Source organism: Arachis stenosperma, chromosome 1 (assembly GCF_014773155.1).
Source record: "Arachis stenosperma cultivar V10309 chromosome 1, arast.V10309.gnm1.PFL2, whole genome shotgun sequence".
In the NCBI taxonomy this organism is placed as follows: Eukaryota; Viridiplantae; Streptophyta; class Magnoliopsida; order Fabales; family Fabaceae; genus Arachis; species Arachis stenosperma.
This window is the reverse complement of record NC_080377.1, coordinates 7,706,629-7,722,725: the sequence shown is the minus strand read 5'-3', so window position 1 is coordinate 7,722,725 and position 16,097 is coordinate 7,706,629. Positions and strand designations below refer to the sequence as shown.

Below are 16,097 nucleotides of genomic sequence, written 5' to 3'. Positions count from 1 at the left end.
TTTCGCTCAATTTTCAATTAAGTGTCTTGGTTTCAGTTCTAAATTTTGTAATCATGTTGAATCAAGTTTCTATAGTTTAAACATTTCTGATCTAATATATATTATTCATTTTCAATTAGGTCCCTTTTATTTAAAAAAATTGTAATAAGTTAAATACCTAGCATAAACTTTAGTGCAGCTACCCTTTCTATCTAGCTATAACTGCAGGTAATTTTTTACTTTTGGGATTATGTAATTCTATACTAAAATAGGGTAGGACTTTACTTCTTTTTAATTTTCCCTATACACTTGATAAAGGACATTAGAATTCAAAGTCTAAGAATACTGTTCATGTCCTGGCCCAAAGCAACAGCCAGACCCAATTAAATCTAAAAAACCCAATCTAAAGGGTTGGTCTTCACTAATCTACCCGACCTCTCCAAAAAGGTCAGATTCGACATGAGCTGGCAGATATCACTTATTCAAGTAAGTAATTGCCTTTTCAAATCTCTTACCCACTTTTAGAATAGTGATCTTAATAACTCTAAGATAAAGGGACGGTTATTCACCGTCAGAAGTGGAACTACTTCACCGGTGGTTATTGGATCATCACCTATAAATACACTGACACACTCAGGTAAATTCAAGTTCCAATATACTAAAAACCTGCTAAACCTCTTGGTGATTTAGACATCGGAGTGTCTTTGCAGTACCACCTCCATTTTGCAAAACAAAAAAACTCAGAAGGCGGCTTATGGATGCTAACCAGTCTACGATCCCTTCTTTCTAACATTGGGCCACACATTCAAGCCCAATCAGTCCAGTTTTAAGTAAGTCCCGGAACAGATACAATTTCTTTAAATAAAAAGAGATAGAATTAACGACGTCTAATATAAGTGATCTATGATGCACGGATATTGACATAAATATGGAATACAACACGACACGAGACACTCAAAGAGAGAGAATGAGAGAGAGTACACATTGTGCTAAAATAAGCACTGGTTTTGGAATTGTCACTAAATGCATTTTGGGTAACAAGTTTCAACTTTGTCATAACATTTGGTTTGAGAGCTTTAATTAGTTTTGACCCTTTTGGAGTGAAACCCATGTAGATTTCAAGCAATCCAAACTTGTTTCATTGGCTTTCATGTCTTGTATTCAACTAAGAAGTAAGAACTACACCGGCAAAGAGACATTATCTGTTTAGCATTCAAAATTCATATACTATATAGCTACCTACAACTACAAGTGTCCTACAATGTCAGCAATTAACAAATCTGATTATGTCTATCCTTAACTCTTGAAGTTGGTTGGTTTTCTACCTAATACTTTAGAAACAAGGTCAGCAAAAAATTTAATGTATCATCAATTCACCATATATTAATGAAAAATAGTATAGGTATTGAACAATTAAATTGGGTTTAAATTTCATCTAATGGTGGATAAAATATAATTCACAACAATTTCTTACACTATATATATACATAATATAACTCTAATAATATAAGAATAATATCACCAAAAAAGAAAAAACAAAAAATAAACCTTGCGTGGATATATTATTATATAGACATAACAATATAGGGAGTGAGTAAACATATCAAACCTGCTTCTTTTGAAATATATTTCAACACCTAATGTGAAAGAGATCGATGTGCTTTAGTTATATATAGATATCTAAATCAATTAATCGCTAGATCGATGATAAAGAGGGAACTAGTTTCTTTTAAAGAAAAACTTTAACTAACCAAAGTTCAATTATGATAATCAATGCAATTATGCAAAACGTCTTTATAGACAGCTTCAGTTATTAGCAGTCAAATAAAGGTGTTATGCTAGTAATACATTACGTAAGTAAAAACAGCGCCAATAATTGCATGCAAATGGAGTAACTCATGTGTCTGATTATTATATGTGCTAACTGCTAAGGTTGACATTTGTCAAAATGGTTGACTTTGTAACGTGGAAACGATGCTTTTCATCACCAAAACATAATTCCACCTGACCTTATTAACTGCCCTATTATTTCTTCTGCTAAGACTTGATATCGGTTATATTTTTTTGGGTGTACTAACATTATAGTGGCGGAGCTTGAAGATAATTTTTTGAGGGATAAGAATTTATATCAGATAAACAAAATTTATCTAAATAATTTTGGTATAAATTTCACTTAAAATAAATTCATCTAACTTCATTTAGGGCATTTTTATAAAATTTAAAGTTATTTTTCGAAATCTCGTTACAAATAATTAAAATCAAATTTATTATTAAATTTTACTCTTTAAAAATTAGTTGTATTCCATTTTTTTTATACATTATCGAAATTATAGTACTATCAATTAGAATTGACATTATTAAAATTATATATATTTTCTCTTTTTAAAATATTAGTCTTTCTCTTAAAAAGCATCAATAGTAGAAAATTTGAAATATAAATTATAAAATATTTTAAAAATTATAATTTGAATATTTTTATTTACCAAAAAAATTCCAAGAATAAAAAGCTCATAAAGAATAAATTAATATTAAGTTAACTAGATAAATAAAGGTTTACAAAATTAAGAATTTGAAAAAGTTTATGAAATTTTAGAAAGGTTTTATGATTGTGTTTATTTAATTGAATGTTTTTAGTTAGTCAAAATTTAAGAAGCTCAATTATCAAAGTCAATCTCATCTATTAATCTAATATTTGTATATTATTACAATTGAGTATAGATTTAAATCCATATACTCTAAGATATTTGATTTAAAAAACCAAAAATATCAATCAATTGAATAACTAATACATCGTGTAACAAAATTACTAATTTTTTTTTCCAAAACATTTGGGCACCCATTGTCAAAAGAAAGATCTGCCGATGCTAACATGTCCCCTAAGAGGGAAAAAAATTTGTCTAAAATTTGGAGATTTATAAAGTAATAAAATAAAATATGAATAATCATTACATTTATAATTTTTATCGTGTGTAAATCTCACTATCTTAATTCAAAAATAATTAAACTTTCATTTTCTTATTTTACTAACTTTTTCACCTAAAAAGAGTTTGATCTATTCTAAAAATGCATTTTAAAAAAGCTATAAAAAATATTTTACTAAAAATTATTGAAAATGTATTTTTTTATATATTTTTAATGTATTAAATACATCAACAATTTAAAAATTTTCTATTATTATACTATTAAAATGTGCCTTTAAATAAAAGATAGATAAATCCTATTTATTTACACCGCCTATGACTTTTTCCCCTATTTTTTTTTTTAAACATTTTAGATGTCAAAGAATCACAATTTTAACTATGTTATCTTAATTCGTTATACCACTTGGTACTTCCTAAAAAGTCATCTTTGGTACTTCCTGAGCATTGCCTGTTTCTTTTTTTATTTTCATTTTTAGTACTTTCAATTTTAAATGAAAATATAAAATAATTTTATTATTTGGATTATTGTCACTTTTTTCTTCAAAAAATAAAAAACTAAAAAACTAAAAATAAAGCTGAAAACAAATAATTAAAAACCAACAGACTTCGAAAACCCAACTTCTCAAGAAGTATTTTCTCTTGTAACACTCAAAAGGTAAAATATCTGTTACTACGTATCCAACTACAAAATAAGATTAAATCCTAATTACTTGTCAGAAGTTCCATTCACATAAGTGTTTAAAAAGCTATTCACTTTTTAGGTCTGTCCTATGTATGCGTATCAAAATCAAAATGTAGGTCTACTTGGTCTACGAAAATTAAACACAAGGCAAGCCAATAATTCAAACTGTAAAGTATGTGACGTAAATGTAATATTGTTCATTGATTGGTGTTAAGTGTGTTTATCAAACTATTGAATCTACAAACTCTCACTTTGCATGAGAAAGGTCCATAACAATAAATCTAGCCATGTAGTTACTTCATATAGAAACCTTAAAGATCAACTTGTCTTACAAAATTTATAATATCCAATCAAAGCTATACATTAATTCTCATTCCTATAATATATAGTTCTCAAACAAGGCAAAAACTAGGTCATAAACTTTATATCAATAGTGTAACTCTAATCTATACATCTTAATCACAGAATCTAGCTTTGTTACACAGTTGATTGCGCTGGTGGGTGCACCAAATCCTCCACCTTGTTAGACTAATTATCCTTCAATATCAAAGTACCTTGTTGACTATAACATATCTTTTTTTCCAAGAGGGTTTACTCTACACTTTTCAAGCTTTATTACTCTATATAAGGAGCACTCTAAAACTCAAATAACCATGCAACCCATTAAACACAGATTTAGACTAGAATGAAGACTTTCCACTTCCCTAGTAAGATATGTTGCTCCTTGTTCTTACTTGTCCTTTTTGCTCTAATCGCCTCACTAGCTTCAGCAGCACAAACTCAGTACCATAATTTTGTTGTAAGTGCTACTCTAATAATCATTAAAAAGGATCAGTAAAGTTTTTCTACTATGTTTCAAAGCAGTTAGTAATTGTCATTGCTGCAATAATTGATTGAAACAGATTCAACCTAAGCCAGTGAAGAGGCTGTGCAAAGTTCAAAACATACTCACTGTCAATGGTCAGTTTCCAGGGCCAACCGTGGAGGCCAGAAACGGAGATTCTCTTGTCATCAAAGTAGTAAATGCAGCAAAGTACAACATCTCTATCCACTGGTAAATAACGTGATCATTTATCTTCACATGAATATCATTCAGAGTATTTAACTTAAATATTCTCTGTGCTATTAGTTCACAATGCTAGTGATACATAACTGAAATTTGTCTTCCTTGCAATTTGATCCCGTGTCTTGTGCATCAGGCATGGATTAAGGATGCTGCGAAATCCATGGGCAGATGGACCTAGCTATGTGACTCAGTGTCCCATAAAGCCAGGGGGAAGTTACACATACCGGTTTACGATCGTAAACCAAGAAGGGACACTATGGTGGCATGCACACACTAGCTTCCTAAGAGCCACTGTCTATGGAGCTCTGATCATCCATCCCAAAATGGGCTCGCCTTATCCCTTCCCTACGCCTCGGCGAGAATTTCCCATCCTTCTTGGTACTATCCTGCTCTCAACTCAACTTCTAACGATGTCTAAGCACAGTGATCAACCTAAAACAACTAATCAATGCTTAAAAAGCTTAACAGATTATGTTGGGATGATGTCACAGGGGAATGGTTTGACAGGGATCCAATGCTTCTCTTAAGGCAGGCACAATTTACAGGAGCAGCACCAAATGTATCAGTAGCATATACCATTAACGGGCAACCTGGTGACCTCTACAGATGCTCGAGTCAAGGTTTGAAATGTTACAAGAGTCATAACTTCCATATGGGTTTAAATAGTGTTATGATTGAAAAGAATATAGAAATGGTAGATAACACTAGCATATAATGCAGAAACTGCACGCATTCTGGTAGATGCCGGGGAGACAATTCTCTTGAGGATCATCAACAGTGCACTCAATCAAGAACTCTTCTTTGGGATTGCCAACCACATGATGACAGTTGTTGGTACAGATGCTGCTTACACCAAGCCTTTCCCCACAAGAGTCCTAACTATAGGACCTGGTCAGACGATCAACGTCCTAGTCACTACCAACCAACCACCAGGTCGATATTACATGGCAGCACGTGCCTATCAAACAGCACAAAATGCTGCCTTTGACAACACCACTACCACAGCAATACTTGAATACAGATCCGCTAGCCGCGGTAATAAGAACAGACCAATATTGCCGGTTCTTCCAGCCTTCAATGATACAGCCACTGCCACCGCATTCACTACTGGGCTCAGGGGTCTTTCTAGGATTCAAGTCTTTACAAAGGTTGATGTGAGTCTATACTTCATAGTGGGTTTGGGGTTGATCAACTGCACAAACCCTAATAGTCCTAGGTGTCAAGGACCTAATGGCACTCGCTTCACAGCAAGCATGAACAATGTTTCTTTTATACTCCCAAGGACCACCTCCCTAATGCAAGCTTACTATCAAAGAATACCTGGTGTCTTCACCACTGATTTCCCTCCGGTTCCACCTGTACAATTTAATTATACTGGCAGTGTGCCGCGGGGACTATGGACACCTTCCCAAGGAACAAAGCTCTACAAGTTGAAGTATGGTTCTAGGGTGCAAATTGTTTTGCAGGACACAAGTATAGTAACTACCGAAGAACACCCCATGCACATTCATGGATTCCACTTCTTTGTAGTTGGTTCAGGTTTTGGCAACTTCAATCCAGCAACGGATCCAGCCAATTTTAACCTTGTTGATCCACCAGTGAGAAACACCATTGGAACACCTCCTGGAGGATGGGTAGCCATTCGATTTCTGGCTGATAATCCAGGTAACACACTATGCTACTGCAAAATTGTCTCTCAGTTTTTGTTGTATCTACATACTGACATATTACATGATTTTCTTACACTGCTGAAAATCAGGAATTTGGTTTGTCCACTGTCACATAGATTCACATCTAAATTGGGGTTTGGCAACAGCATTTCTAGTGGAGAATGGAGTTGGACCATCACAGTCAGTAATACCTCCACCGATAGATCTGCCCCCATGTTAAGATCAAGAAAGTATTGTTTGTTATAAATTTTGTGTGTTGTTTTTGTTATAGCATTTCTGCTGTGTTTCCCAGGTTGTTCAAGAATATCCACCAAATAAATAATGACTTTCTCATTTATGCTGCTCCCAAACTAAACTATGGTTAATTGAGCAGCACATTAGAGGTTTGTTGATTAGCTGAATTGTAATTCTCTTAAAAATAATTATAATATAAAATTATTTCTTATCGTTATTATACCTGTTTCAATCTATCAAGTTGACAGAAAAACACTTCACAACTAGGCATTAAGTGTGTTCTCATCAGCTTATTCGTTCAAATTTCCAGACAAAATTTCAAAGCAAAAGCTTCCCAAGACGACTTTTAGCAGGAAAAGAGTGTATTTCCCCAAAATATGGTATTAACAAACTTTGACAATGGAACTATTTGGTCCTTAAGTGGAAGAACTGACCCCGTTGCAAGTCTACAGGGTAATAATTGTTAAGAAGGCCATTATAAAACAGCATGTGAAGTTATCCTAATTTGTCATGGACCTCATTTTATGGGAATGCCTAAATCAGTAGAATGCACCAACTGTCAATTATATGGTTTGTATGTATACAACATACATATACATGCAAAGTAAGGAAGAACTATCCCTGTCTCACACTAAGAAAGGTAATATTTTAAGATTTAAATAATAAGTATAGCATATTGAAGCAACAGGCCGAGTAAATCAACAGAACACGAGGGGTCAGATATATGGTTAACTGAATTACTGAATACTACTTAATTAATAGCCCAAAACATTTCAAGATCTCTCTTCTTTTCATGTCAAACATGTGGTAAGTAGAGACAAAGACATGTTTCTTCATAGTAATAATGATATATTACAATATTGCAATTACAGTCTACAATAGCATCTTGCTCAAGAAGTCACATTTATCAAGCTACAAACTTCAAACAACGAGTATCATTGTGCACATTTTGACATCTATAAGAACAGAAGCGCATACCACATCTCACGCATGTGTAACTAGCTGAGAAACCACAAACAGTACAGAAGTGGCGACGGGAGGTTGAACTTGGAGGTCCAACTGCTGCTCTCAAATAAGAAGGAACATGTGGAGGCAATGATTCTAAGTTTGCCTGCATTCATAGGAAGAGGGAGTTAATTGAAGGCCAATGAAGAAATTGCGGCAGAAGAAAAAGTCACAAAATAAAATAAAATAATAATAATAATAAATTGAGAATTTCTTCATAATCACCTCGTGTATAAGCTCAAGGAATGTTCTTGGAGCCTTCCTAGCCTCAAGTGCTTTTGCTTGCCGAGTTTTCCTTTTGGTGCCCTTAGATTGCTTTTTTTGCATATACCCTGCAACAACACAGGTCCAACAAGGAAGTACTTAACATAAATCCCATTCACAAATCAATACACTCAAAAGAACCATGAAACAGGTCCCATAAATAAGGGGATCAAAACTAATACCATATATCAACAAAACAAAAAGCAATCTTCTTTTTTCATGGTATGTGTAACGAAATACATAATTCAACGAACAAGCTTCATGCATCATAAAATATTCAATGAAAAAGAAAATACATATAGCTCAAAAGAAAAAAAAAACAATTCAAAGGATCAAAGATCTGTAGAAAACAATTAAACAACTATCTTTGAAGTCTGAACCATATCATAAATATTCAGAAAAAGGTTTTATGCACAAGCCTCAGCAAAACTAAAATTAATAAACCAAACCTTCTTCATCGTCTAGAGAGGCCTCATCATCATCATTATTAGCATCTGCCACCTCAAATCCTGCATTGTCATTCTCCAAAGCATCAAGTCGTGCAATAGCTGCCTAAAAAATGTCACAAAAACCCCAAATGTCCAAATTTTCAGCTATAACCAAAACCACTGAAAATTGATTCCCCCAAATATATATAAAAAAAAAGAACTAATAGCTGGTAACCCATTTGATTATAGATGATACCTGGGTTCGGTTATCAGTGCTGGCAAGAGCCGCAACCATTTTCGAAGCAACCTTTCGTGTTCTGCTGGACATGCGCCGAACTCCATCATCCTCCATTTCTTTTTCTATTCTTTAATCCAACCAGATAACAAAAAAAGGTTGGAAACTTGCACAGCAAAAGGGTCTCTATTCCTTTCTATGTTTCTTCCTTTAATAGCAATAGTCAATCAAGCAAACAGAGGCAAAATTAGTGTGATTTGCAAATCAACAAAACCGGAGAGTATCACAGAACTCATCATACCTCAACCAAAACAGAAACTATTACAACTAAATTCATCTCCAAATACACAGATTGAGAATTTTCACTTAAATTCATCCCAAACCTAGCAACATTCATCTACAAGTTTCTCCCAAATTCATTAAGAATTTTCATCTAAGGTCACTCTAATAAAATACATTTGAACATAGCAACATGGCAGCAGTAAAAGTAACAGTTACAGAATTATAGCATCAACAGGGGTATTAGATTAAAAAAAAAAAATAGCCAAAAAAAGGGCAGAAGGATCAGTACCTTTCAGAACAGAGACCGGCAGCGAGAGGAGAAACACAGTGCAGAAGAGCAGAGCCGAGTGGCGGAGGCAGCGAACGGAGAAGAGACGAGAAAAGAGATGAGAGGTTAGGTCAGGGTCTTTTTTGTCTTTTTCTGTTCTATATTTTGGTGGATACCATAGTTATTAGAACCCAACTGGTAATCGAGACTGAGTCACTGGGTCACAATTCAATATAAATATAAAATTATAAAAAATAAGTTTAAAATTAAAGATTCAAAAGCATGTCTTTACAAACACATTAATAACAATCAAGTATCAAAATTCTAGCAAAAATAAATCAATAAGTTAATGATTAACAAACTAATTAAAAACTAAATTCAATTAATTATACCAAATCTATTCTTACAGCAACAAATTCAGCTGATTGATAATTTTCAATAACAATTTCAACTATGATAATTTTCACCAACAAAAAATTTAACTCCAAAGATCATTTATAGCAACAAAAAAAAATTGGCTAAGTGATTTCAGCAACACAGCAACAAATTCAAGGTTCAGTAATGATAATCAGCATCAAATTCAACTCAGTGATGATTTTCATCAACAAAAATATTAGCTCAGTGATATTTTCAGCAACAAATTCAACAAATCCTAGTTCAGTCATGATTTACAGCAACATTTACATCAGCAACAAGGCAAATTAATTGATTAGCAATTCAGCAACATGGAAAAATACAGGGAGAAGGGAAATCTGGAGAAGTCAGAAAAGGGGAAGCGATGATGCAGGGACTCACCAACGGTCCACGGTCCACGGCGACTTGGCGACGGATAGGACCCGAAACCAGAAGACGACGAGCGACGAGGAGCCCAGGGAAGGCCGCGAGATGTTGAGACGCCGGCGACGAGACGAGACGAACGGTGAGTGTGACTGAGAGGCAGAATCAATTCATATTCATAAACCCTGAAATGTTCACCTGTTGTTGCAGAGGCAGAATCGAGCAGAGACAAACACGCACGCTGCAGTGCAGGCAGCAAAAACCACGCACAGCTCGAGCACTCACTGGCCGAGGGAGGCGCGGCGAGACGTGAGCAGCCGAGCACAGACGGAAGAGAGAGGCGAGACGCGCGGCGGCGGTGGCGGTGAACCGAGGTGAGCTGTGAGAGAGAGAGAGAGAGAGAGAGAGAGAGAGAGAGAGAGAGAGAGATGGAGGTGGGTGGGCAGCTTCAGAAGTATGGTGGTGTGCCGTTTGTGAGAGCGAGAGACATGGGGTTGGGCTGGGTAGCTTCAGAACTGTTTTTTTTTTTAAAAAAAAAAACAATCAAACGACGTCGTATGTGGACGGGGGTTTTTCAGAGAAAAAAAAAGTCTGAATCCGTCCGAATTTCTCAAACCTGTCATCAGACTCTCAGTGTATCGATTTTTACAAAGCATGGCCAAGTTAAACCGGATCTAACCGGTTTTGTTTCTTTTCATCCCAATGCCTAGTCCCGTAGTCCGGACTGACCTAGAAGCCGGGTCGTCAGTTTGTCGGTCTGACCACTCGAGTTGATTCGATTTTTTTAACTTTAGTCATATTATCTTTACGCCAAAAAAAACTCAGCGTTAAATTTGTAAATTTAAAGGTTGGTTCTACTATAGTTATTAAAATCGGAATGGACCGACTAATAAATCAAATTCTAAATCAGTTCGGTGTAACATTTTAATTGTTTAAGGAAGAAAATCAATTAAAACTGGACAAGTCAATAATTAACAATAAAAAACTCTTTCTTAAATCCTTTTACATGTGTAATAGTTTAGTTGTCATTAGGCCAAGTTATTTTTTGATAAATTTGTCCCCTTTTTAAATATATAATATATAATATATATATAAATTAAATTAAATTTTTAAAATTTATTTATTAATTATAATTTAAATAAATTAATTTATAATTCACTGGTTAACACAAGTAGATTGATTAGTTTGATCACCAATTCGATTATGATAACTATGGATTCGAATATATAAAAAATTGTTATCCAATATTATTTCTGAAAGCCTGAATTCTAAATGATTAGCATTTATTATAATAAATTTCCGATAGTTAGTTTCTGTGATTTTTTTTTCTTGTAATTTTATAGTGAACTGAGTTGTTTTTTAAAGGAAAAAAAGTGGCATAGACATAAAAAAAACTTCTGAAAGTCTATAAATTGTCTTCACTTACTGCAAAAGAGTATAAAAAATTATCTACTAATAACTTGAGTTGGTCGAATAATTAATTTAATCGTATATTTAAAACAAGTGTTAAGAGTTCGAATCTCATCTTATATTTATGTTAATCTATTACAATTTTTTAAATAAAGTTTAAATTTACAACAAATTAATTTATAGATACTAATAGTCTAATACATTCCAAAAGAAGACTTTCATTAACTTTTTACATAATTTAGTACAACTCTAACACTACCATTTATACTACTTTTAATAAAAGTTAATTCTGCTCTACTAATTCAACTAAACCCAATAAGACAGGTTACGTATTATCATCTAAAATTACTAAACTAGCCATGTCAATGTTAAGTTAACAAAGTGCTGCATTCATAACCATTTGACCTCAACTTGTTTATCCTCTTACAATTTGTTGATGTATAACTAAAACAGAACCAGAACTTGGAAAATCTTCAGAAGCAATATAATCTCCTATGAGTCCTAATTCTTCACTCTCACTCCATTCTGATAACCCTGTAAGAAGAACAGGGTTTATCCCTTGTTTTCTTCCAACTATCCAAAGATCATAATCTTCATCACCATCATTATCATTATTATTCATAGCTAGAATACTTGCAATTGTTTCTTCTCCATTCTTAACCACCACTTCTCTGTACCTCACTCTGTTGTTTGTCTCATTCTTAACCCAAAACCATGTCACAATTCCATCATCTAGCTTCTTCTCCCTTTCTTTGTCCCCTACATAGTTTGCGGACAAGAATCGAATCACAGTAAGAGAAGCATCTTGGTTTGCAGCTATCATATCTGCATAAACAAGAGCCTCTCTTGCATCTGCTCCTCCGAGAAATAGCATAGCATATCGCCGTCCGAATCTACGAAGGGAAGAAGGAGCAGCAGCAATATTTCTTGCTGCAGCCATCATTTCAATAAGATTATTACTTCCTTTATCAACAAGAATACCAACAGAGCAAGGTGCATGATTCAGCACTTGAGAGTTTATAGTATGGATCATGCCCTTGTTATAAACATGTGTTTTCTTGAAAGGTAAGATGATGAGAGAAGCTTCATTTTCTAAAGCAATCAAGCAAATGTCTTGGAACATCATTTGCTTCAGCGAAACAACTGTGAAAAACTTTAGCTCCACAAATTTCCCTTTAAGTTCTTGATAGCGCCTTAGAACATTTACAATGTGCATCCATTGATAATTGGAAGGCATTTCTTGGTTGTCATGGTCTATAAATAGAGGGCTAGCACGGCCAACAAGCTCGAATAATCGAACAGTGTGAACTATGAAGGGACGATTTGGATTTGGATTTGATATGTCAAGAACATTGATGAGACCATTTATGCTTTCATCATCTTGAATGCATAGAACCATTGAAAGCTTAGTGTTTGGAAGGTGATGCTGAATGTTCCTTCTTTGGTTCACAATATATGGCCTTGTTGGATCATACACTATGGAGATCAATGGAGTGAATGTTGCAGTTAGAACTGCTGTCATAAGCACTAATAATGTGAAGCCTGGTATCTTTATGATCTGTTTGCATCCACACAAAGAACATAGATAGATACAAGGAGCTATTTAGTTGAAATGTAAACTTTCTATGTCCATGTATAATCAAAACAAAGAAAAAAAAATAAAGAAAATACTCACGTAATGATATCTTCATACGAAAATGACCTTATAAATTATTAGATGATTCAGTCAAACATATTTAGTAACCATCTAACAGTTTATAATGTTATTTCTATATAAAGATGTCATTATAAGAATATTTATCAAAAAATAAATCTACAATTTATTTTCTTAAACTTAAATCCTTTACGATGTGGAATTAAGTTATACAAAGTTATTAAATAGTGCAGAAATTGTGATGTAACACATCATGTGAATGTGATGATAATTTTGTATGAAAAGTTGGCCGGAGGTTCTTTTAAAACCATTTAATAGAGTTGACAAATTAAAAAAATACACCTCTAATTACTAGCATGGATAATTTTGTAAATTTCATTTTTTTATATAATTTTAATATTTTTTAATTATTTTCTCAATTTATGTGAGCATTTAAAATTAAACACTTTAATTCATGTTAAAAGAGTATAAGATGAATTAAACTCTAAAGTAATACTTGAGATTGATCGCATATACTAACGTACTCATTAAGATTTCAATTGTATCAATTATGTTTTGAAATTCTAATTGTATCATAGTCGTTCTTAATGACATGATGAGTCTCGTTCTTAATGGCATGATGAGTCACTTGATAAAAAATGACTGAGAGATTATTATGATGTACTTTTGTCAGTTTCAAATATCTTATTAGTACAATTGGAATCTCTTAAATTTTTTAAGTACACACAATCAATTTAAAGGGCCACTTTAGCATTTAACTTGTATAAGATACACATAATGAAGCTTAGTTACCTTCTTATCCATGAAATGGACAAACATTATGAGCTCAACTTGTCCTCTCAAGCTCATCATAAGGCTAAGTGCAAGTCCATCTCTAAATGGCAACTGCCAATAGAATGTAGCAACCCAAGTGGAAAAGAATTTGGTCAAGTAGCCAGTTAAAACCATGAAAAACAATGGTTCTAAATGAGACCAATCAATCTCACTCATAGCAAACACATCAGTGTGAGTTCCCACCATAAGGAATGAGAATGGTAGTAGAAAATCAGTCATAATAGTCTTGCTCTTTTCCACTATTGTTGCTCCTAAAGGAGGCCCATCAGGGATCACAAGGCCCAACCACAAAGGCCCATTAGCAATTGCCATCCCAAGCATATCTGTCACAAAGCCCAACACAAAAACACCCAAAAGAATTACAACAACATAAGATTGTTCCACTGGGTGCCCTTCTGGGGTGTTCTTATGAATCCACATCATCATGGGCCTTACACAAAACATAATGAACATTAGCACCAGCACAAGAGAAATTGTGTACCAAATTGCATGCTTTGTTCCTGTTTCTCCATGTTTCCCAGCCTCAAATACTACAATTGTACATGTACCGATTGCGTCACCAATTAAAGACATAGACAAAGCCATTCTCCCAACATGTGAATTTATAAGGTTAAGCTCTTTCAAAATATTATGGACAACAGGGAATGTTGTGATCCCAAAGTACGCTGAAATCACACCTAGTGAAGCTATTCTAGAAAGTTCTTCGTCCATGTTTTTTCTCATGTATAGTGACACAAGAAAAGTTAGCATTGAGGGAATACTTATACCAACTAATGCCGTGTACAAATGCATTTTCCCTGATTTTTTCAACAGGCTTGGGTCACACTTCACACCATAGATGAAAACAAAGAACATGAATCCCATTATTCCAAGATTGTTCACCAAGAATTCGGCTGCTTCAGGCATTACATTACGTTTAAACCATCCATGGCGTCCCAAAACAGAAGGTCCAAGAATAATACCACCCTTGAAATGATAACATGGAAATTTATTTATATTTAATCAGTATCCAATTAGTAAAAGTTAACTCCACACCAAAACATTATATTATTATTATTATTAGAAATAATATTTCTTTTTCATGTGTAGTCAAAATACTCACATAAATACTTTTTATAGAAATATGCCAAAGACAGAGAGAATTTACTTTATTTTAGCATTCATTAATTGTCCTTTTTTTTGTCAACATTACCTTACTTTTTATGTATGAATTAATTTTGTTCTCGAAATTTCTCAAAACTTTGATTTGTTCTTAAGGCTGTGTTTATTTATAGAGAGAGGACACTGAGATAGAGATACAGAGATATAAAATCGTATTTGACAGAAGAGACATAGACAGAAACAATATATCTAGAGACACTAAATTAATATATTTTGTGTTCATACAAAGAACCCAACTTATTTTTTATTTTTTCTTTCATTATTTTTGTTAATTTTTTATAATTATATATTTTTATTATTATATTTTTTATCTCAAATTTTTTGAATAAAAAAAAATAAATTAAATTTTCATAATTTATTATAATTTATCACCAAATAAAATAAAAAAAAAACAAAATTTTGTGTTTCTATTTCTTATATCTTGTCCTGTCCTCTTCTCAGTAAACAAACGCACCTAAAGTGCTTATGAGGGCAAAATCTATATATATGTTGGTGCTTATCTATTATTTTGGCTAAGTTCTTTAATTTTATCAACGACTTGGAGCTACATTTAGAAATTTGATATAAACTTATGGAAAATATACATTAAAAGAATAAATTAATGTAGGGTTCCTCTTGAACATTGAGCAATGAAATGAATGTTAATAATACTAAAAATTAAGAAACTTATTACCATCATCTGACAAACCAGCTCAGGTTGTTTGAGAGGCTTAAAAAGAAAGCGAAGAATGCGAGTAACGACGATGATAAGAATGAGATCTAACATTAGAAGTGAGAAAGTAGAGGCTGTATGATTGTTGCCACCGCCATTGATGAAGAGTCCCCCAGCGCGAAACTCTTGCATTGATTGGCAAGAAAGGGCCAAGGAAGTTGCAATAGAATCATCATCATCGATATGTTTCAAGCTTTGTATCAATGTTCGCGAATGACGAATGTGATGATCATGTATTGGGAAAACCCTAGTCATGTGCAACAACGTTAAAGTTTCTGTCTCATAAAACCGTACACATCCAAATCACATTCAAACGTGAAGGAAATGTGAAAGAGGCTGAGATAGGATACAAGAATTGTGGATATACGTCAAAGTGGGAGAATTAGTGTTTCTCTTTCATTCTAATCACTAATCACTATTTTTTATTATTTTATTGTGAGGTAAATATTTTACATGTTTAGTTTTTTTAATTTCATACATCATTGAAGTAGTGGAATTTTGTAGCTACATTTATT

At 33.4% G+C, this 16,097-nt stretch overlaps 3 protein-coding genes across 3 annotated transcripts; 1 reads left to right on the top strand and 2 right to left on the bottom strand.

Moving 5' to 3' along the window:
• The first annotated feature begins 4,231 nt into the window (after window positions 1-4,231).
• Window positions 4,232-6,770, top strand: LOC130969582 (laccase-3-like). The gene is made up of 6 exons (XM_057895369.1): window positions 4,232-4,381; window positions 4,485-4,636; window positions 4,782-5,026; window positions 5,140-5,268; window positions 5,369-6,313; window positions 6,408-6,770. Exons 1-6 carry the CDS (start codon window positions 4,268-4,270, stop codon window positions 6,536-6,538), a joined length of 1,716 nt encoding a protein of 571 aa, XP_057751352.1. The 5' UTR covers window positions 4,232-4,267; the 3' UTR covers window positions 6,539-6,770.
• LOC130969590 (SWR1 complex subunit 6) lies at window positions 4,485-10,286 on the bottom strand. The gene is made up of 6 exons (XM_057895382.1): window positions 9,830-10,286; window positions 9,056-9,250; window positions 8,506-8,692; window positions 8,271-8,373; window positions 7,783-7,889; window positions 4,485-7,663 (listed from the first exon to the last, which is right to left on the bottom strand). The coding sequence occupies exons 3-6, from the start codon at window positions 8,599-8,601 to the stop codon at window positions 7,460-7,462; spliced, it is 510 nt and encodes a 169-aa protein (XP_057751365.1). The 5' UTR covers window positions 8,602-8,692; window positions 9,056-9,250; window positions 9,830-10,286; the 3' UTR covers window positions 4,485-7,459.
• A 1,350-nt stretch (window positions 10,287-11,636) lies between these two features.
• On the bottom strand, window positions 11,637-15,837 carry LOC130974477 (cation/H(+) antiporter 24-like). The gene is made up of 3 exons (XM_057899358.1): window positions 15,544-15,837; window positions 13,668-14,675; window positions 11,637-12,779 (listed from the first exon to the last, which is right to left on the bottom strand). Exons 1-3 carry the CDS (start codon window positions 15,835-15,837, stop codon window positions 11,637-11,639), a joined length of 2,445 nt encoding a protein of 814 aa, XP_057755341.1.
• Window positions 15,838-16,097: the final 260 nt, after the last annotated feature.